This window comes from Rhipicephalus sanguineus, chromosome 2 (assembly GCF_013339695.2).
Source record: "Rhipicephalus sanguineus isolate Rsan-2018 chromosome 2, BIME_Rsan_1.4, whole genome shotgun sequence".
Lineage (NCBI taxonomy): Eukaryota > Metazoa > Arthropoda > Arachnida > Ixodida > Ixodidae > Rhipicephalus > Rhipicephalus sanguineus.
Window position 1 is genome coordinate 1,546,721 of NC_051177.1, and position 23,722 is coordinate 1,570,442.

Here is a 23,722-nt window from a genome sequence, read left to right on the forward strand (position 1 = left end):
GACGTGAAGGCGTCTCTCGAGGGGCAGTCCCGGGTTTCGGCACCAAATGATACGAAATGACTGGTTCCCCAGACGTGAAAGAGAGACGTCCGTTTAATGGCAATACTAAAGGCGAACAGCTGCACCGGCCACGTCCACGCGCTCTCGATGCCGCCTCGGTTTTTTCGTCTTCGACAGAGTCTGGCACGCTCCAAGTTGCTCCGTTCCGCACTATTTTGCAACAGTTGCAAAGCAGGCCTCACCTCACTGGAAACACTGTCGCCCATTGACATGCCTGGTTTTCATCACATTGCAAAACAGATAATGCATTTTCAAGAATGATCATCTGGAAATATGGCTTTTCAAAGCATTGCTGCCTGTGGCTTCAGTTTGTGGGAATCGCGCGCGCCCTCCCCACTGGCGCCTCGTTCTCCCCGCGCGGCCCGAGCGCCGAGAACCGCTGTGATTCGGCGACATGGCTACCGTGGCTACGCGCGCCGCCAGGCCTTTTTGCTTGGTGCGAACCATGCGTTGGTCTTCCCCGCACGAGCCACGCGTCCGGACATGCCCGGATGCAGGGGCGTAGCCAGGGGGGGGGGGGGGCTTCAAACCCCCCCCCCCGAAATTTTTCAGTTTTGCTTGCGTATATATACATGCGCACATACAAATGCACGCACGAACATACATAAAGTATGGTTGAACCCCCCCCCCCCCCCCCCCCCCGAGAAAAATTTCTGGCTACGCCCCTGCCCGGATGCTTGCGCCACCGCGCTAGCCTACGTCACTGCGCTTCGCCTCTCCTCATTGGCGGCCAGTGACAATCTCCTCTCCCGTGAGCACGCTTCTGTCTGGCGCTGGCTTGCCGCGAGAGATGCTCGCACGCCTGCAACGGGGTGACTTCTCGCACGCGCTGACTTCTCGTTCGCGCGCTTCGGTGGCTCCCCCTTTGTGTGGTAACCGTGGCGCCGCAGGCAAGCGTACTCGATCGGTCTTGCGGAGTTCCCTTTATGGCCTGCAAGCCCGTGACTGCCGTACTGTGCGGCATCTTGGGTTAATAAACCCGTGTTGTTTGTTGACATCCTGCCTCGAGTGCCTTTTCTGCGCCGTGCCGGATAGTCGACGAACCCGGCCGTAGCGTCTTTGTTCGCTGCGGCAGTGGAGAACGTCGCGTCCCTTGCCGGTCGCCTCGTAGGGTAAGCGTCTCGCAAACCTATCTCCACATAACTGGCGCCCAACTTGGTTTCGGCATAGCATCAGAGCAGTCTCCCTCGAGGCGCTTGTTCCTGCTTGATCCCGTGGTGACGGACTTGATCTCGTTCGATGCGGATGAACCCGACAGCACGAGCTACGGTCGCCTCGGCGGCCCTCTGCTTTCAGTCACCGGAGAGATCCCGTCTTTGGGGCTTGCTTTGGTGATAACCGCTCGAATGTGGACTACAGTCCTAGCCTAGCCAGTTTTGGGTAAAGTCCCTAGATTTTTCCCTCTTCTTTCTAAAAAGGAAAAATCTAGGGACATTAGTTTTGGGTTTTCTGCTGTTCGAGACACATGCGGAGCGCGTGCTTTCGGGCCCCTCCAATGCGATCGTCTCCGCTTGCTGGCCTTCCTTTGTTAGCAGCGCAGCTGAGGGACCAAACTGCCGCACCGGAGCGTCCCTACCTAGGACACATGGTGCTGGCATTCACCAAGGAGGCATTGCATTCACACGCTCGCTGGCCCATCGTTGTCACGGCCGGGTGTGAAGGGTTGACAGTGTCGTTCGCGAGCCAGCTCGCATAGGCGACACCGTCGCCGCGTTTTCCGATTATCATTTTCCTCATGCGCGCTTGGGCGACGCTTTCGGCAAATGTGAGCCACCGTGCTCGGTTGATGATTCGTTTGCCCGTCGCGTGAGGTATCACATCCGTCGGTGAGGAAACCCTACTGTTCTCCGTGCCGTTTATTGGCCCCTTTGGGTCTGGCGTGCATGGCGGAGAACAGGCGCGCGACCCTCCAACGGCGGCGCCTGCCTCGGAGCCACTGCACACAACTGCGGCACAGCTCCAGGCAAAACATTGCCTTTCATCTCGCGAGCAGCACCGCTGTTTCGTGCGGCGCTTCGCGGTTGGTTGTGCGCTGGGAGAATCGCGCGCGCCGACAGCGCTTTGTGCATCTCCCTGGTCTTTCGTTGCCCGTGATTCTCGGTAGCGACTTTCTCGCGCGCAACGGGTATCGTGGATGACTGCTGAAGCGGTGGCTGCAGGGTCGTCCCATAGGCGCCCTACAACCATTCGCAACCCTCGTAGTGGCTACCGGTGCCTTTAAGTACGGGATGCCACCCGAGATTTTGCTCGCCGGAAGCTTGACTGCTGTTAGCGGAGTGCCGTTGGTGGAAGAAACGGACCCCATGGCGCTCGTCTGGCTTAATTGCGCGAGCCTTCGCGCCGCCTCGCACGCTGGGCGTTGACTATGCAGCGATACAACTTTGTTGTGCGCTACCGGAAAGGGAGTTTAAACGTCGTGGCTCACGCCTTGTCGCGTGCCCCCGTTTCGGCGTATGACACTTGTGTCCGCCACTCCCGAGAGAAATCGCACCGAGTGGACTCCATGGCCTCTGGCTCCAATGGATCGAAAGGAGCGAACGCCGACGGCGAATTGACTTTCGAGTCGACCGCCTCGGGTGAGCACGTCACTTCAGCCGGTATCCTGGCACGTTGGATTTGCATCTGTTTGTCGCCGGCGGAGTTCTCCTGCGCTCCACATCCCACCAGAGGAAGCTCCCCAGGAGTCCTTTAAGGTGGGGTACCCCGCAGTCTAAGGAAAGCCACCCTCGGCTATTTCCGCGACTCGCGGTTGGCCGGACATGCAAGTGGCCGTCAGACTTTCCAAAAGTTGTGCCGCTCTGCTACCTGGCCAGGCATTAAACGTGACGCTCTTCACTCCACGTGCGATAATGAGTCTCGTGCGGGCAAGCCCCCGGGCTCATGCAGCCGCCCTCAAGCCCTTTCGTTGCCCGCAGCAGCAACTTGGGAGAGGGAGAGGTGGTCACACAACCGCAGGAAAACGGTAAGGCTGGCCCCAAGTCACGTCACCGGTACAACCTGTGCAAACGCACGTGAGCAACCTTTCTCCCACTATCAGGTAGCTGGATTTTATTTCATACTATGATAGTGAGTGGAGAATTACCGCTAAGGTGCGGCGATAATCGTCGGGAAGTGGTAGAAGGCCCTCATGGCCGAAAATACCCTCTGACGTGTTGCCCAAGCCATAACCTGGCAAGTGCCCCCTTTTTTGGGCAGCACTGTCAGGCAGGCACCCTTTTTGGCAAGCCGGCTATGCCGGGGCCATTCCTGTCCACTCCTGTATCGCCCCTGTCGTCTCCCTGCGCCTGCCTCTACTGTGCCGCCAGCCTGTTGGTGAACCTGTGGACTGCTGTTCCTTGGTCCTTCCTGCGATCGCCTGGTCCCTGCCTTCTGGCCTGCAGCCACCTCTGCCCTGCCTAACCCACCTGGTAGCTTCGGCGGCTGGTCCGCCCACTCAAGCTGTGGCCCAGGTCCGAGCAAGGTCGCTCCGGCCTCCGTTCCTGGCTGCCTGCTGTTCCGTCCTGCCATTCCTGTGTGGCCCCCGTCCTAGCGACTTTCGGCGGTTAGCTGCCGCACGCAACTAGCAGCCATGCCTCGTTCGTTCCCAGCTGTCAACCTCTCCAGACCGGCGAACTTCAAGCGGGCTGGCTGCCCGCCCTTTTGCAGTCTTCCCCATTCCTCCTGGGCTGCAGACCTTCTCCCGGCAGTGGGCTCTCCCTGGTGGTGGAACTTTTGGTGGGACGTTTGTGGGACCATGGCCGACCTATGGACTCGTATCTTCGAGAAGACGACACCACCCTTTTGGACATTGCCCCGTTGGCCAGCCACCTTGCGGCTGAGCTGACCTAGCCACTTGGCCTCGGACAGCCTCTTTCACAGGCTGGCCTCTGTCTTTAGAAGGAGGGAATGTGGGAATCGAGTGTGCCCTCCCCTCTGGCGCCTCGTTCCCCAGCTAGCGCATGCTGGCCCCGTGCGGCTCGAGCGCCGAGAACCGCCGTGATTCGGCAACATGGCTACCGTGGCTACGCCGCCAGGCCTTTTTGCTTGGTGCGAACCATTCGTTGGTTTTCCCCGCATGAGCCACGCGTCCGGACATGCCCGGATGCTTGCGCCACCGCGCTAGCCTACGTCACTGTGCTTTGCCTCTCCTCATTGGCGGCCAGTGACAATCCCCTCTCCCGTGAGCACGCTTCTGTCTGGCGCTGGCTTGCCGCGAGAGATGCTCGCACGCCTGCAACGGGGTAGTCACGCGCTGCCATTGCAGGCGACTTCTCGTTTGCGCGCTTCGGTGGCTCCCCCTTTCTGTGGTAACCATGGCGCCGCTGGCAAGCGTACTCAATCGGTCTTGCGGAGTTCCCTTTACGTCCTGCAAGCCCGTGACTGTCGTACTGTGCTGCATCTTGGGTTAATAAACCCGTGTCGTTTGTTGACATCCTGCCTCGAGTGCCTTTTCTGCTCCGTGCCGGATAGTCGACGAACCCTTCCGTAGTGTCTTTGTTCGCTGCGGCAGTGGAGAACGTCGCGTCCCTTGCCGGTCGCCTAGTAGGGTAAGCGTCTCGCAAACCTATCTTCATAAGTTTGATAGCATTGCACAGGGGTGCAGCAGGTGTGCCACTTGTGCCAGTTTCTTATTATTGCACCACACTGTGCCCAACTAGCCTAAAAATTTTCTCAGCTGTGCTAATTTTAGGCATTTTGGACAGCATTAACCAATCCAATCCAGTCACGCACAAAGACCTAGGCATACATTGTCAGCTGCCCGAAGAAAAGTGTTTTCTTTTTCAGCTAGTGTCGACGCAGCAGCACACGGCTATTCAACCATTAAAACGACAATCTCATTAATACCCTTTTTTTTAATGTACTAATGGCTAAAATATAGTTAGACAAGTGTGGCCACTTGAGCCATACTTGTACATGAGTCAAGGTTAACTGCACCTCCCCCCACTAGCAGTGAGGTTGACCACACAATGTAGTGCAAAAGGTTTTCTGGCTTTTCGGGAAATGCAAACTGGTCGATTAATCATTTTGACTTGGGTGTCAGTGTAGTGACCCCTTTAGTGGTAAGCATGGGGAACATGGATTTGTAAATTTTGACGCGAAAGTTATTTATGCCCAAGTTCATCGAGACTTCACAGACGTCATTTCCATCACGAAAGTGACGTCTATAAAGGCACACGAACAGACGACAAAGAAAAGAAAAACTAGAAGAAAAAGTTTCGTCGATTCAGACGACCTGGGAGTCGAACCTACAACCTCTCGGTCCGCGGCAATACGTGCCGGGCACTTTAGCCAGCACTCTACCATAAACACATGTGCAGGAGGCTTCACAAATGCACCTTCACTGAGTAATAAAACTGCTGCTGCATTAGGCGCCGCAGAAAAGCAGGGACGTTGACGGGGGTGAATGTCACGCAGGTGAGTGCTTTGGTGCAGCAAGAGACACACTGACAGGAAGCGGACCGCCTTCGTGTGTTCACGGCTGAACTCTGCCTCTCATGTTCCTTTGGTACTATATGCATGAGCACAGCCTCTTACTAGGGAGCACACACCCGGGCATTTCTCTCGTCAAATGATGGCGCTTTGAATGACGGCATATCGAGTACCAGTGTGTGCTTGCTATGTGAGAGTCACCACATGCTGTATCCAGGTGTGGTCCAGGTGTACGTTAGCTGCTTCAGCTGCCACAGAGGACCTTAGTCAGTGGGAGGGAGATGTGCCACTAGGCGCCAACTTGGATGCATCCACGTCAAGCTGTCAAACACCAGTAGACCTTGTGCAAGCTCTCATATGTCAACTAGTACTTCTGTCAAGACACGGTTCACTTTCATGTTATACCGATATTCCCATGATAGAAGGATCACCCCCCCCCCCTTTTTTTTTCTTCTCCCAGAAGTAAGCTTTTTTTTCTTTTTTTTATACTCCTCCAAATTTAGGATTTGGTGCTCAGAAATGTTTTTTTCTTTCTCCGTAACCTGTTCTACATTTGCATTTTCCTGCTCGGAAAATTGCTCTAAATCCTGTTTGATTACATTCTCTTATGGGTCAGTGATGCTTCAGCCACATTGTCAATCAGCAGTGAATGATATCTCAGAAGGGTGCAGTAGAAGTGTTCACGCTGTCTCTGCCAGCATAGTGCATAAACAACCATCCAGTCGCTTACTTCTTCGTGGAGGTTCTTGATTATTGCTTGTGCAGGTGCTGACAGCCACCCAGCAGCTGTTTGAGCGGGTGCCTCAGTTTCCTCAGCTGAGTAGCCAAGCACTGGGCACACTCTTCCTCCAGCTGACAGTTCAGGACTTGGGCATTTGCATGCCTCTCAACAAAGGGGTGAGTGCAGCCCTGCAGTAGGCCCTCACCATAAGCATGGGTAAAGTGCGATCTAACCACGAAAGGAGCACAAGCCAGTGTTTTATTGCTTTGTCAGACATGGCACAAGCTTCCTAGTGCACACTGAGCGAGCTTGGTGGCCCTCTCGAATTTTGAGTAAAGTTTCCTGACTTGCAGATGAGGAAGCCTGTGGTGAGAATACAATTATTTTATTACACACAGGCCGCTTATGGCGCAGTTTTTCTCTAGACAGTGTTTTGCACACGAGGGTTCTATTCCCACTGTGTAACAAGTATGTTGCTGGTTATCAGTAACACCCACGAATTGAGATGCTTTGTGCAACCCCGATGTCTTTGAATGAAGGATGCCATTTTGAGCAGCTTCAGGGAGTGCTGCCCTGATGTCATATTTACTGAAGACAGCAGCATAATTTCAACATAATTTTGCAATTTGCTGGTGATACGACAGCTTTGTGCCTCCAACCACACAAGAGCAGTGAAGAGCAGTTTGCAGTTTTAATGGTGACATTACTCAGCTCATGTACCACTATCGGATGTTGGAAGGCCATACCGTATTTACTCGCGTAATGATCGCACTCGCGTAATGATCGCACCCCGAACTTGCCACATCGATATGTCGTGTGCCAAGTCTAGCCGATGATCATCGCGTTTATCATCTGTCGAATGTTGCGTTAATACCTCTTCCAAACTCGCCAAGTGAACTGCACGCACCAAACATATTCGTAATTTTTGCCCACCGTTGGCGGAAACGTGCCATTTAGGATTGCAGTAAAGGCAAATGCCGCAGTTTTCACTGAATGCCCGCCATGTGTTTTATGTCTGTGGCAGCTGAACGCGCCCATCTTTGTTTCTGTGATCTCAAAGCAGGCATCACTACGCTAATGCCGTAAATTTACTGATTTAAATGAAAGCATTCCTTATTTAGACAGAAGAGACTGTTTTGACGCGCGTGACGTACTCACAACCACCGTGACTGACGAAAAGAAGAAAAAAAAAATGCGGTCGCTTCGCTCTGTGGGCCGCCATGTTTGTTTTGCTATCCCGCACTGTTACAGTGGCGGCCGCCTGTTGGTCGACCTGTTGTCATCCTGCAGCAACAAGCTGCCGACGCATTCCCATAATTCCTGAAAAAGCCTTGTCGCCGCCATCCCAGCCGCCCGTCACGGCGTCACCTGACACCACGTTTTTTTGGCTGTGCTTTGTGATCGTCTGTTGAAGCGCCGTTTCACCATGGGGCGGTATGCGAGCTTTACTGCCGCGTTCAAGCTGAAGGCGCTTGATTACGCGCTAGAGCACGGAAACCGCGCTGCCGGCAGACATTTCGGCATCGACGAAATCCGGATCCGATATTGGAAAAAACAGCGCGAGAAGCTCATGGCTACGAACAGCATGCGCCGGGCTTTCCGCGGACCCAAAACGGGCAAGTTCCCTGACATCGAAAAGGCAGTCCTCGAATACGTGAGGGACATGCGCAAAGACGGTTGTGCCGTGTCGTTAGACATGGTACGGACGCAGGCGCGCACAGTTTCCCGGAGGCTGGGAATAGCCACAAAGGACTTCCGCGCCAGTTCCGGCTGGACGACACGCTTCATGCGGCGGAATGGACTGTCGCTGAGGCAGCGGACGTCGTTGTGCCAGCGACTTCCATCCGTGTACGAAGACAAAGTGATCGATTTTCACAGGTTCGTCACGAGGATACGCCAGAAGAACGGTTTCCTGCTGTCACAGATAGGCAACGCCAACCAAACGCCGTTGACGTTTGACATGCCTCGAAGCACTACTGTGAACGAGAAAGGTGCTCGAAGTGTGCTCGTGAAAACGTGTGGTGCGGAGAAGCAGCGGTGCACCGTGATGCTCGCAGTGACGGCAGACGGGCGGAAGCTGCCGCCGTACGTGATTCTGAAGCGGAAAACAATTCCGAAGGGAAACTTTCCCCGTGGCATCCACATCCGCGCTCAAGCAAAAGGGTGGATGACGGCAGACCTCATGGTCGATTGGATCAAGACGGTTTGGGGGCGAAGAGCAGGAGCGCTTCTGCTTCCTTCACTTCTTGTGCTGGACAGCTTTCGGGGCCATCTCGTTGACAGTGTCCGTACCGAGCTGAAGGAGCGGCGCACGGAAATCACAGTGATCCCTGGGGGTCTAACTTCGCTGCTACAGCCTCTGGACGTGTCACTGAACAAACCGTTCAAGGACAACGTCCGGAGGCTGTACGCAGAGTGGATGGCGGCAGGCGACCACGATTTCACGCCAAGTGGCAAAATCAGGAGACCCTCCGTGGAAGTCCTCTGCTCATGGATTCTCGAAGCGTGGAGTACCATTTCCGACGAGGTGGTCGTCAAGAGCTTTAAGAAGACTGGCATTTCCAACGCGCTCGTCGGGACAGAAGATGACCGTCTGTGGGACAGTGAAGACACTGCCGATTCCGACAGGGAATCGTGCGGCGACGACACTGACGCCAGTGACGCTTCGGACTCAGAATGAACGTTAGGGGGTCAGAGAGTTCAAAAATACAAGGGCAGTGTTCCATGCATGTAGCTCCTGCGTAATGCGTGCATTTTATTACAAAGGTAAGCCTTACTCTACTTTTATTTTTGGTTATGTTCATGATAGCTATCGTAAGAATACAGATTAGCGACTTCTTTGCGTTGTCGGTGCTCAGAATATTGTTTCACGGAAAATTTACCCCGCGTAATGATCGCACCCCGAAGTTGGCGTCAATTTTTTTGAAAAAAAAGTGCGATCATTATGCGAGTATATACGGTAAATGTTGCCAGGTTCAAATTCCTTTGGCGGCCTCTCCGGACCCTTAGCACCCTCCACCATGTCACTGGTCTGACCACTGCCGTGGTCAGTTGCTTAATATCTGCTGGGGACTGAGGATCTTGGAGATGGCAGCTCGCTTTTCAGCTTAAAGTTAAACCATCACCTCGAGAGGCAAGTCTATGATCTCTGTTTGAGGAACTGGAGGGATGTAATAGCAGGGGTAAGACAGCTGCGGATATTGCACATTTTTGATACGATTTCGTTTTCCTGCGCCAAGCTGCTGGGTGTGTCCAGATAAGATCGAACACGAGGTCCCGGTCACCATTCCCGATTTTGATAAAATTTACTGTAGGTCTAGGCATTACATCCAGAACAATGGTTTCGAAATTAGTTTCGCGAAAAAAAAAAATTGTTCACTTGAAAAAAATATATATAAATATTGGCCGCAAAAAAGCCCTTTTCTGCCAATTTCGCGATTTCTGAATTTTGAGCGCGTCTAGGGAGAAAATGGTGCACTTCTTGGTCACAATATTTATTCTCCTCAAAGAATAAGTGATATACAATCTAATGAGTCTATTATTTCTCTTGCTTGTCGAAGCACTTTTGAAGAAAAAAAATCACAAACTTGGCAAATCGCGCAAAATATCTGTAATTCAGGAATTTATTGCTGCAAACAAATAAAAGTGAGGATAATAAAAATCGTTACATACTAACTTTGATACCTTCGCTCTCTTTTAAAATAATTTTCGTGGTTTTATCGTGCTCCATTTTACTCGATTATTGGGCTTAAACGGAAGTGATTTACCAAAAAGGCCGAACTTTGAAAATAATTTTCTCAAAAAGGCCATTTTTAATTTTTTATAAAATCCCTCTGATTGAAGTCAAGGACGTCATCTACCATTCTGCATAAAAAAACGTTGCATTATTTTGGTTGCTAATAAGTTCTAAGGCGTCAAATGTGACCAAGTCAGCCTAGCGGCCACGTCGTTCATTATTTGCTGAAACTCGGATATAAGTTGTTCAAAATACTTGTACGTCACATAATCACTAATCAGCAGCTCCACACCAACAAGTGCACAGCCAGGTGTCATGGTTCAGCAAGCTTTGTCTTGCTATCAGCCGCTTGACAAACCCGCAGCAGCGGCCGCTCGATGCTGAGACTCTACCCTTGCCCTTCACTTAGCTAACTTCCCGATAAGATTCCCTCCACTGAGAGGAAGGGTCTATAGCTTTTTTTGTAAGTGCTAAGTAAGTGAAAAAACCACAACATAGAGAGGGGACAGGAAAACGCGCTACTAGCAACTGAGTTTTAATCGAAAGCGCAGAAAGATATGCACACACAGTATTTCATGCATCAGCTGTCCATCGGTGGCGCTATCTAGCCGCAAAGCGGAATAGTACCTTGATGTCATGTAATCTGTCGGCGTAAATATGCTTGGCGTTTTTTGTCATTGCATACTTATTCTGTGGCTGCATGATTCTTTAATCTTGTTATTTTTTGTACTGTATGTATATATTTTTCTGTGGTTTCCATTGAACTTGAGTTGCTAGTAGCGCATTGTCCTGTCCCTTTCGTTTCTCTGTGTTGTGGTTTCTTTCTTCAAATATGAATTTTTGCTTGTGTTCGGAGCAGTGTGTCGTGTGGCGGACTGCACTGAATGCTGGGCAGTCTCTTCCACCTGCTACTCTGATAATACAGTAGAACCTCGTTGATACGATTTCCCGGCTCCTGCGCTCGCAAACATGGAAACAAGAACTTACCCAATAGAGCTACATGTAATACGTTCCGGTTAGTACGTTCCCGGAAAATGCGATTATTCGGCAGCAACGTTCAGCATCGTGGGAAACTGCAGTTGTATGATACGTTCTGCAGCCGGAAACTCTCATTCAGCTGTACGAAAAGAGCCCACTCGTGTACTTGTGAAGCACTAAGGCGCATGCCTCTGGGCGGCGATGGCGGCTTTTCTGCAGTGCCTAATTTTCCCCCTCCGCACCTTCTCTGTTTTGCTCGATCGCCCTCTCAGCCATTGCTTCAGCTCTCTGTCAGCCACACACCGGCCCGAAGGCAGGCAGCACTGCTGGCTGTCAAAATCTTCACACGGAATAAATGGAGGCTGTCGTTCCTCCAGTCCGCCACGGTTCGGTACGAGGCCTACGGAAACGCACATGCTGCCGCCGCTACACAACACACCGTGCCACATAACCATAGCAACGCCTACATTGTGCACAGTGTATACGGCTGATAAGATGTCATTTCCTCCGCACTTTTCTCCCAGAGCACGTTCGTTTTCGGGTTGCTCCACCCATCGCGTGACACACTTCCAGTCGCTGTTCGTTTTTCTCTGGCTGTACGATCCTGCCTACCCCCGGGGTAGCCAGAACCTGCCAAGACAAATTTGTTCTGGAAGATATCGGGAAGGTTTTTGGCTATGAAACGCCAAAAAGAGACTATGCACTCTAAACGCCTTCTTTTTGAGGACTCGACAGATCGCAATGGGGGCACTTGGGGACTTCACCTTCGGTTGCCATTACGCGTGGCGTTATCTTTCAAAGCCCGTTGCACCGTGCGAGATGGTGTGATTACGAGTGGCGGCGAACATACCGCCGCATGTCTCAAGTCAAGACGGAACGCAAACTGGTCAGCACGTGTGTGCAACGTAGTATGCAATAGCCGCGAGTAGCTGTCGCTTTCAAGGACGCTTATCGCTTTCACAAGATTCCGCATATCGTGTTGTACCGCTATTGTTACATGCAGTGCACAGAGTTGAGCTTGTTAAGCCATTAGCGGCGCGGTAGTTTTCTTTACGGACGAGGTGAATCGCGCTAGATCGAATCCCAATTGCGTATGCTCGACAATATCGCTTCAGCTCTTCGGCAAACCTAGCCACATATTTCCGAGCGGCAGTGCAGAAAGAACTGACGCTCGATCATGTGACGCAATGTTTTGTATTCTGCCACGGCGGTAGCGTTTCTTTACGTTTACGCTGGTTTGTCTTGGCGTTCGATTTTGCAATATCCGGAATAGCTTGGGATTTCAACACACATGACCACGACGTTGTTTACTGTCAGGACCGTAACTAGGTGGCTGACCTCTGGGTGCCATCGTTATGCCAGAAGTTGGAAAATCCAAGAGTCCTTTCATGATTTTTGAGAAATAAGTGTTTTTTGCCCGTCACTTCAATATGGGCTTGTCAGCCTCAATTTTTACCGGATTCGGAGCGTACGTTTATCTTTCGTGATTTTTTCGGAAACGTATCAACGAGGTTCTACTGTATTGCCTTCGTGCTGCAATTGTCCGGGCTCAGTGAAAACTCACAGAGGTTCGGACTGTAGTTGGCCAATGAGACAAAAATAGCAGAATTGAACTGCACATGGCCTGCAGGGTCTGAACGAAATGTTTTTCATTTCGGTTTTAGTTTCGTTCCACCGCAGAAAGTTCTGTTCCGGAACGGTTCATAATGGGACATGGGTAAAACACGCTCTTCTCACGTTCTTAAGAGGAGCTCAAGTAAGCATACCATGAATTCCTACCAACTAGCGCAAAACAGCACCCTTCTAAGTATTTAATTTTAAAAAGGCCTTCTTTAATGCCTTTTTGCCAATCCTGCCCATTTACTTTAAATATGTGATCAAATTACAGTACACTGTACTCTGTAGCGTAGCTGATTGAATGATTGAAATTTCTCAAAAGGGAATTATGAGTTTTCTGAGTACGCTCAGCGCTTTGTGTGTGAGCATAGTCTCAGAAGCAACCCATCATCGAGTGCACTCTCTGATTTTCGAAGACCGCTGTTCTGATAAAACAAATCTCAGTGCCAAGAATGCCGTCTTCACAATGGCCTGTGTGACAGGCACACGATAGTCCAATTGCGTTAATATAAACAGCTCTAGTTGCCACTCTTATCACTTTTCACAAAATTTCTGACGCACTGCCTGCAGGACAATTCATTCATTCATTCATTCATTCATTCATTCATTTTTATTTTCTTAAAGACCCCGAGAAGGGTATTACATAAGGGGTGGGTAAATATACAATCAGTTGCGTTGTCACAATGATCAATGTGAAGTTACATTTGAAATGTAAATCCTCCAGATATTGTTGTAGCATATTTGCCGCTACAAGGACCCAGACGGAAGACAGAGGCATCTTCTTCTGTCTGCTTCCCTTCAGAACTAGGCCAAGAACAAGTTCTCCTTATATTCATATGTGGTTGGTTGCAGCGTATATCGTGATTTGTTGTATCACAACTTGTGAGGCATCTTCTGATAATCAAATCTACGCTGCAGCAAGTTCAAGGTTGCCGTCACATCAGGCCTCAATCCTTTCTGTAAGAAGCATTCTTCAAAAAGAGAGAGAGAACAACTCGCTCATTCATAGCTTATACCTTCTGTCGTCAGTTTCTGGCTCGCTAAACAACGTGAACTCGACATATGTTAGGTGCTTCTATTTACCATGGAAAGGACTCGCAGCTAGTGCTAACAAGCTTTGGATTTGCTGCGAAGGTGGCACGTCGAGGATATGTAACAAAATGCATGATTGGAGACTCAATTTATTTTAAAAAGACAGGGCGTTTTAGAATGTATACTTACCAACTAGCTCAGCTCCCTGTTACTCTATGAATTTATTTAGTTGTGGAAATCTGTGAAAGCACAAGCAAATCATGACTGGCTAAGCCACCACTAACTTTCATGCACTGCACGAGGGTTCACGTACAAAGTGCACTCGCATGAATGCTCAGATTGCAGACTAAGACTGAGAAACATGTTGTGAAATTTTACAGTGCATCAACACTTTTTGCCAGCAATTGCTTACACCCACCATCGTCGAAATGCTTGCTGTAGCACACTTGGAAGGCACCTGGAAGGAGCCCCACTGGAAGGCGCCTTGCCGTTCCGGCGCCGTGTCGCCGAGATAGTCCCTGGCTCTGTGCAATGCGTGCGACAATGTGGAACTGAACAAAACCTCCCCATGGGAATTGAAATGTTTTCTATGGGTACGGACCAGTATATAGAAAGAGCAACCCTGTACTCTTGCACACTGAAGGAGCAACGGTGATGCCACCTATAGGACGCATGGCTAATCGTGGCTTAGTTGACAGAAGATAACTAGGAGTGGCATTCCTTATCGATAGTGATATAGCTGGTAGCATACTGCCGCCTGTGCACCTACATCCAGCCGGTTAGCTGAAAGCTTCCGTGAAGACAAGGCTTTTCTTGTGCCCCCGTGCCTTCCCCCACAAACAAGATGATCCAGCTAGCCCAGTCGGCAGTGAATGAGGCGACGTCGCAGTATACTGTACTGACTTCAGGTGGCCAAGAAGCAAGCCAGAAAACAACACCGAGATGCGGGGACATTCAGGATTGTGGTGGGATAGCTTTGGCGTCTGTCAAAGGAAACAAGTGCACTTTTGTAATGTTAAGATCGCGAGCCATTTATGACGCCACTCATTGAGTCGGGCTGGAAAGTATTTATCTGAAACTCGGTTGGCAGGTGAATGTTTGATGAAATATTGTTGCGTCTATAAATTAAAAATAGGACGGGACCCAGAAGTGCGCCTCGTGGTATTTCTTACATTACACTGAAAAGTTGTGAGGACCTGTCACGAGCTCTTGCAAATTGAAGACAAGAAAGTCGAGATTTAATCGTCTTCAGCAGTAGTAGGTGTTTGTGAGGGACTTTATCCTAAGTCAAAAAAAAGGGCATCACGTTCGGGTCCACACTAGTGCCTAAATGATGCCGTAGTTTCGTATCACGTGAGAGTCCTTTCGTAAGTTGCCGAGGGTGAAATAATTTAATGCTTAGGAGGACTGACAATTGGGCAAGTTGGTACGGATTCGTACTGCCGAAACGGCGCCACAAGAGAAGACGAATGCACACGAAAAAGATTACTTGAAACACGGGGCTTGTGTTTCGTGTAATCTTTCTCGTGTGCATTCGTCTTCCATTGTGGCGCAGTATGAAGCAACCCCGCTTCTGCGGGGTCGCTTCTGCCATCGCGGAAATGCGCAGCTTTGCACAGCAAGCCTCTCGTTTCAACGTGCCGAGCTGACGGCCCTCCAGTTACCCGCACCGACAGAAGAACGCATGTGCACGTGCGCTAGCGCTACCGTGGAAGGGGCTGAGTCGGCCGCGCATGCACTCCAGAGCTTTCCGACAGAGCCGCAGCGCGGCCATCGCGGCGCTGTCGTCGCGCCGCAAACTTGACCTTGGGTTCCCTGTGGTGACCGTTGAGCAGCTTGTCAGCCTGGCCAACCATTGGCTGCATTGAGGGGACAGTAGAGATTGGTCGTCAAGTGTAATCCACCAAAAACCTCGTGACCAAATCAGCCAGCATGGCGGCGTGCAGTCTGTGACCTACTTGCTTTGCTGTCGTGCTTGCATTCCAAGATTGTGCATTTGAAATGGAAAGATTAGGGACTGATGTTTTCCTAGAAGTGATCCCAAATGGCACGTGCAACAGATACTGACAAGAGCACAGTGATGATGTTGATTGTGCCGCAGAGTATTGTAATATTTTTCATGCGCGGGCATTTAGTCTTTTAACAGCAAAGCTGTTGTAACTCGGCATAGTTCGTGCAGTGTCACCAGAAAAAACATGATCATGAACCGGCTAACGCTCTCTTCGTCTTCATCTTCTGGGTGATTCCACGAGAGATCGAACCTGGGCCTGTCCGGTCGATATTTTTGTTTTGTCTTGGTTTTTTGTATGTTATGTGGGCACATTCAAAGTGCACAGAACCAAAAATTTTATTTCCAAGAAACGCTCCCAGCGCGCCAAAAAAATATTTGAAGGTGGCGGCGCGGGCCTCCCGTTTTTGCTCACTGAAATGTTTTCAGATTTCGCAGCCGAATTTAACGCGAACTATAAATGATGTGCTGAAAAATTCTTTTGCTGGTTTTAATACGCGTTACTGTGAATTGCATCCATGCTTTTTTTATACCATCCTCAAAAGGAAGAAAATGTGAAAAAATGGCAAACACGGCTGAAAGAAAAAAAGTGTGCTAAGTTTGAGGCGCCTTGGGACCTTTCCTATTTCCAGTGATGGGATAGCTGCGCCAAACTGCGCCAAGACGTGAAACCTGCTACATCCTGCTACATCTCCGCTTTTCTGCGCCAAATCTGCGCCAATCGATAAGCTCACTAGCGTCAAAACGTGCGGCGGCAAAACGCGAGACTCTGAAGCTGCCGCGCGGCATAATTTTCGTGCCGCGAGAGGAATGGGTTCGTGCATCATTTTTCGCGGCACGCCGCCCGGTGCTTTCTGGGGGACCTGACCGGACGCTGATTGATGGGAATGCTCATTAAGCGCTGTTTTGGCTTGCTCAAGCTTTTGGGGGCCGACATAATCCTCTCCAGACTGTTGTAAACTGGCGTGACCCGCCAAAAATGCACCTTGGAAGGAGCGGCTCGCCGCGAGCTGGTGTGACCGCACCGCCGCAGCAACATAGAAATGAAATTTCAGTTGTTAGTACAGCGACGTCCTTGTCTGCCATCTTTTTACCCCTTTTTTTACGTTGCGCTGCTCAAACCATTGTTATACCCTTAACCGTGGTTAAGCTGACTACGGTTACGGCTAACCACGGTTAGGGGTAGTTACAGCAGACACAACAGTATTTAGTCGCCTAACCGCGGTTATCGCAAACCGAGAAGGTGGCAAAATGGCGGAAAAGCTTCGCACCAGCCGGGAACTGGCGCAGTTAATTGGCAGCTTCGTGTTGTTTGAGGATTTTCACGGAACGCGACTCCAGTTGGGGAGCAAAACTCGTGCAAAACTATATAGGTTCGCCGTGGAACGGCTAGCAACAAAGACTATTCTGCCTCGGCGGGATTAGCAAAAAGCGTATCGCTACACGTTTCTTGAGGGGAATTGCTTTTCGCATTGCTCGTGTCTCGCCGTCTCAGAGCCTCAGGTCATTCCACCAAGTTCAGCGTCGAAATCCTGAACAAGATGGACGAAAATGGTGACACTATATCATCTTGGCGTCGCCAAGGCAGCGATGGCAGTGGATTTTGTATTGTCTGCAGTCAGACCATTAACTGCGAACAGCATGGTTTTGCAGCGATAAAGCGGCATGCTACAAGAAATTAAGAGGCACATTGAGGCCATGAAGCAGCACCGGGATTCAACAGGTGTACTGAAAACTCCGCAAAAACCTGCGTGTCAGACATATTTGGACTTCTCGCAGTGTTCAGCTACGCTCTCGGGCGACCGCGTGGTTCGTGCAGAGAGACTCTTGGGCAGGTACGGCCACATCTATTTCCGAGGATGTTCACGGACTCCGAAATCGCTAAACAGTTTTCCTGCAAACGAACGAAAGCCTCCTGTGGTGCATAGATGCCGAAATCCGGGAGACTCCCTGATTTCGACCTTTTCTTACGTGTGTACGGTTGGCAGGAAAATCTCCCGGACATCGAAATTTCTGTGCGTGACCTATCCACATTGAAAAGTCCAACCTAATCGATCCAGGTTTTTTGCGAACCCATAGGAAACCAATTTAGGAGGCGTTGATGTAAACGTAACCGGCTGATACGAATTCGTGAAATTCCCCAGCCGAATTCCACTGTGTCGAATGGGCCGAAATTCAGATGTTCCAAACACTTTTCCGCGTCGCGGCGGGTGATACCAACTTTCCCACGAAACACGAAACCTTTACAAAACGTTTTATAGAGGTTAATAGAGGTTTTAAAGACGTTTTCTAGAGGTTATGTGTTTCATGTGTTGCTACCGAATTCGTCGAGCGACGGCCGAGAGCAGAATACTGGAAGCTTCGGAAATACCCGCGCGGCCAGCTCACACACTGTCGGAACTGTGGTTATCGTTTGCTACAACCGCGGAGGACGAAACCGCAGTCGCTCTTGACACGATCATGTATGGCGATGACAAAACTGACGGAACTCCGAAAGTGCACGCGCGTCCAACGCTCACCCAGTCAAAGCGACGCTGCTTTCCACAAACGCTGCGGACAAAACCGTGGCAGATGCGATCGTAGATAGCAACAAACGACGTAGTTTTGAAGGCACGTGCGCGGCCAGCGCACGCGAATTGAAAACGGAACTACCGTTTGCAGCAACCGCTGCGCACGAAACCACGGTTGCTATCAACGCTATCATCGATAGCGACTACGAGCTCCGAAGGTACGCGGCTATACCGCAGCGATAGATTAAAGGCAATATAGTCATAAAAAAAGGCACGAAGCCTTTCGGGGTTCGTGTCGATCTTCGCTTGTCACTATAGTGGAGCGGACTTTGGCACCAGTTGGCCTCAAGCGAAGCTTTGACACACGCTTTCGCGGCAGCCAGCTGCGCCGTCCCTTATTGGTCCGTTCACGTGTGCTTCTGAAGGCATACGTGAGTTCTTTTGACAGAAATAAATGTTTTGTGCGTACATTGTTGTTTGGAAACAGATTTAGCTGGTTTTTTTGATGATACAAAATCTTGGGCGATACGAATATTGTCGCTCCCCCTTCAGATTCGTATCACTGAGATTCTACTGTAGTTAAGAAACCCTACCTGCGTTGTTTGTGTGGCCACTCTAAGCCATTATAAGACCCAGGCCCGTAGCCAGGGATTTTTTTCGCGAGGGGGGGGGGCAAGTGCTGGAAACCTTCACTATTTGAGAATAACACTGATTTCCATTATTTTTGGTAAAACATCCCCTCCATCAAAATTTCGGGGGGTGGGGGCTGGCTATGGGCCTGATAAGACCGCAATGTCAACGTTTACACTTATGAGGCTGTTTGGTGATCCAGTGGTGTCATGCAAACACCCATTATTGGACAGAACTTTTAATTTCAAAAGAGTTCCTCCTTAGTTGACTGTTTTGCTTCATATGGTCCCTTTTTCTACTTGGCAGTGAGCTTTTAGCTCCTCTAAAAGCAGTTTTCCCTGCTCCAGAATGCGTTTTTGGCTGCTCCAAAAGCCCCTTTTCCTGCTCCAAAATGAACTTTTTGCTGCTCCAAAAACCTGCTCCAAAACAGCTTCAGTCAATCACATCACTGTATTTCAAACAGAAACTTCAAAACATTGTCAAATATAGAAAAGAGCCTTTGCAACATTTATACGAAAGACCATTTTCCTACGAGCAGCGTGAAAAAAGAAAAAAAATAGTTAAAGAAGCGAGTTTTTAAAAAAAATAAAATTTAAAAAAAAACTCCAGTCTCAGTTTTGACGACAATTTTTTATCGAAGAGCGCTTATGTGAATGAACACACGGTTTTAATATCACATGTCCTCATTTGCTTTGTTCACGAGATATAACTGGCCAAAATGACCCTTGCTGTGTGTGCTCACTTCAGTGCGACTGATGGTTGTTATCAGCTTGCATTGTGCGTAAATCTCAGTTTTAATTATTCTGCTGCAGCAAAACCTTGCTCTGGTGGCTTTTCGTCAAGAAAAATGTGTTCCCGGATTTTATTTGTGTCTAGCGTGTGCAAAAGTGGGTTGCTGCCGCCCTCTAAAGGGCTAACGTGTAAACAGTTTGCAGCCTACAACCTCGCCTACAATCATCAGAGGAAAGATGGGCGCGCCTGTTCAAGATATCAATCGCTTCCTCCTCCTGAAGGAATTTCTGGTCTACCTCATCGCGGTTAAATCTAGACAGTTTTTTCTTGAGGCGTGTAATGCAATGCTAGCAGACCTCGCAGGTGTTGTGAAGATCCTCCGCCTATGACAGTATCTTCTGAAGGTTGGCAACAACAAAAAGAGCAAGGAAAAAAAACTTGCACACACAACGAAAATATTTTTCTCAGCAATCTTCTTTTTGTGAACACGTAAATAATTGGCACAGAATACTTGGACGTAGCCATGGGCCGCGCGCATCACGTGTAGTGAACAGCTAGACCAAGTTGAAACGTTTATACTGAACGGCGCCGCACACAATTTTTCACTTCTTCGCAGCTGTCATGGATGAGTTTCCAGAACTGCTCATGGTGTCACATTTTATGACCAAGGGTGTCTAAGCGCTTTGGGCTGTGATAATTAATTTGTAGGGCACACTCGTTGTCAAAACTAAGGATAATGTCCGTCTGGCGCCACCAGTGACTTCTGCTGTTCTCGACGTGGGAAAGCACTAGTGCCGACAAAACATCATCAATTGGGCATCTTCGGCCACTTATGGCTTAATCATGCCACACCGCACGTTTCCTGGCTGCTGAAACGCTGAGGTAAAGGTCGAGATGATACAGGTAGACGTTATCTGCGACGCCGAAAACATGTGATAGCGGGAAGTGAAACAAACGGCTCGGAAATGATTGAGCTAACTTTTTATAAATGTTGTTTAGTCACATTGTGCATCGAATGGGAAAGATGGTTAGAGCCTACAGTGCACGTAATGGAAGGCAAGCAAGCAGGCAGTGAGAAAGCAACTGCATAACAGCGTGCCTGCTGATTGTGGCATTTAGTTACAGATTACGTTGGCCTTCGCTACATGCAGATGCTTTATTTTGTGTGCAAGGGGAGTTTTGGCACAGTCACCTAAACCATGTGCTCGCGGTTTCTCGTGTGCTTCTGATTAGCGAATAATGGCGAGGTAAGTTGAGGTTGTAAGCTGCAAACTGCATATGCGTTAGCCCTTTAGAGAGCGGCAGCAGCCCACTCCCGCACGCGGTAGACACAAATAAAGTTTGAGAATACATTTTTATTGACGAAAAGCCGCCAGAGCGAGGTGTTGCTGCAGAAGATTAATTAAAACTGAGATTTACGCACAATGCAAGCTCATAACAACCATCAGTCGCACTGATGTGAGCACGCACAGCAAGGGTCATTTTGGCCCGTTAAATCTCGTGAACAAAGCAAGTGAGGGAGCGTGCAGAGAAAATGAGGAAGAGGGGAGTCTTCGCATCACTAGCGCCCTACTTTATTTTGCATAGCCAAAGCAAGCTCATATAAAATGCTCCAAGTAACATGAGCCAATTACTGCGTGGCATATCCAGTGATTCCACTCCTGCGCCAAAGTGCGCCAAATTGGATTTACTGCGCCATTCTGATAATGTCGACCGAAATTGCACCAAACTGCACCAGAGTTGGGAGCATCTATTACCGGCAATGGCACCGCCGGTGCGTCAAAACATGGGCTATCAAAGTCACAACCACGGACGTAGCATTATTCCACAGAGTAAACAGCGCTCGTGCGTGCATCCCAAGTAGCATCATCTGTTGTGCAAGTCGGCTCGACAGCAAAATGCGCCCTCTGCAAAGGCTTGTGACGTCTACGCCAATTGGTCGCGATAAAGTTTGGTGGCGATTCTTCGGTGGGTGTCGGGTGTCATCTGTTCTATAAATGCTGCTGGTAGCTCGTTTCAAGCATCGCATGGCACGCAATTAAAGCAGTGTTCACTAATAACTGCATGCGTGCCGCTAAAATGTCTGTCACTTCAGTTTCCTGTTTCCGGACATCGCGGAATGAAATCGGGGAACGCTAGCAATAGATATATGGAACAATATAGAATTTTCCGCGCTTCGCGCCCATGGAAGAGCTCGTGAACGGTGGGAACGCGTTGACACTTTTTCTCAAATATACTTTATCTATGGATACTCATCCAGTAGAGTTTTTTGTCATTCCTTCCACGAGCACTTCCGTGTTTGTAATCGCTCTTCAGTAAATACCCCCTAAAAGGCCCTGACCTTTCGAGCTCGTAAGTGCTAGTGTCCCAATTCGAATTTTTTCACTTGCTTTTTTTTTTAAATGTCAATCATTAATAAAAGCATGCCTCCTGGTAGGTGCAGCCACATTTCGGTTTTATATGCACTGCTGTCAGTAACAGGCCCATCTCTGATGGCCCCAGGAAGGTCCTCTGTGAAGCCTCTACGCCATGTTACACGTCTACCACTTGCTTTCCATTGTCAATAGCTGACGGTTAAAAAAAATCACAGTTTTGCTTAAGGCGAAGCAATGAATGCAATACCAACAAATTGTATTGTTATGCAAAGTAAGGCTAGCAACTAACTCGTTTGGATCTGATCTCACGTAACTCAGCAAAATGATGGTTTTAGGGAATAAAGGCTCCTCTAAGGACCGAAGTGGTTTTCATGCTGCAAGTTCTCTAAACGCAAAGTAAGCGCTGAGAGGACAGCAGGTTTACGAGTTTCGATAAAGTGCACGTGCCAGCGGCTGCGCCCTTCGAGCGACGCATCCCCCCTCCCCCCCTGGCGTCCCTTCATGCTCCTTACGAAAGACACGAGGGCATTTCCTCTGTTTGATGAGCACTCGACGGCAGGCCTCGCACGTGGGGTGATGTAATCGCATGGGCCCTCCGTGCGACGGAGACGGCCAGCTCGTTTCATGCCTGCTTCAGCCGCGTTCGTCACCAGCAGCACGGCGACGGCAGAAACCTGTCAGGAGTGTACATGTAATTGCTATCGCAATAAAAAAAAAAAGAATTGAGGAGCCATTCCGCTCTTTGAGGATCGGCACAGAGGTGACAGATTGACTGAGAAGAAAAAGAAGGAGCTGGCCTTCGAGTTGCCTTAGGTGAATGCGTAAAGGACCTTGTGAGGTTTTTACTCCTGAACATTGGTGATAGCAGTTTCTTCAGCCATGTTGGTAAGCCACGATAGAAACTAAAAGGGGAGAAAATTTTATTTTGGAATAAGCAACCACATCGGCGACGGAAAAAAATGCCACGACACCTCACGTGTGTGCCGCCCGCAGACAAGTGTGTCTCGAGTCACTTCTCTGTCCTCGTTTTGTGTGGTTTTAATTTCTGTAATTCCGATAGTAGGCTGTGTATACTTTAGTGCAATATAGCTATCGTGGTGACGTTGAGTGCACTGACAAAAAATTGTTCAGAGTAAGCTCAATTATTTTGTCACTAGCAAACCACTGCATTTTTCTCAGTTCTAATTAATGTGGACTTTGGTCTTTTAAATAAAAGAGAATGCCACAAATTTTAAGAGGTGGTTGTGCTTCCTTCCCATCTGATGCAGACACTAACGAACAGCCGGCTGTTTGACGCTGATGCCACTCCGGCAGTTGTGGTGACCCTGGAGAACACACGGATCTCTGCTTGCTCTTGTGGCTCCCTTGTGAGCAAGGCCCGATTCACAGGTAAGGCAAATATTGAGGCTTTAATGCCCTGTCGCAATCAGTGTTAAGCTATTGCACTCGTTCTATGGCTTGCCATCAAAACTTTTGTGTGCATAGTGTTGGTGTTTATTGCGAGTCGAAAACGCTTGACGACAGAGGGAACACAGCCACTTTGTGTTCCCTCTGTCGTCAAGTGTGCGCTGTTTTCGCCTCAACCAACTAGCTTGAGGTGTGTCATTCCAGATGTTTATTGAACTGAACCACGCTTGTTCTCCACTCAGTTCCACGAATGCGCAACATAAAATACCATTGCATGCCCCGAGAACACAAGCCCAAAAGCATAGGGAAGCAAGACCTGGATTGCAGCACTTGAAACAGCTTGCTAGGCTAGTCTTTGTTGGTGTTTGCACATTTTTATTTTTTCCTATTTCGCCTAAGTGCTGGAAATGTGTCAAAGTTCTGGATTACATACAGCACATCTGTTTGTTGTTTCCCACATTTTCCATTCACGCCTGCCTTGTGTTTTAAAAATTGAGCAAAACCAGT

General features: G+C 49.5%; 1 protein-coding gene across 2 annotated transcripts in view; it reads left to right on the forward strand.

The window, feature by feature from the left end:
• The window catches only part of LOC119382338 (transmembrane protein KIAA1109 homolog), a 961,129-nt gene that overhangs the window by 559,864 nt on the left and 377,543 nt on the right, over positions 1-23,722 (forward strand). For both annotated transcript variants that reach the window (XM_049412180.1, XM_049412181.1), the window contains exons 30-31: positions 6,235-6,366; positions 23,077-23,197. In XM_049412180.1, coding sequence (XP_049268137.1) covers positions 6,235-6,366; positions 23,077-23,197 — 253 coding nt within the window. The remainder of the gene's footprint in view (positions 1-6,234; positions 6,367-23,076; positions 23,198-23,722) is intronic.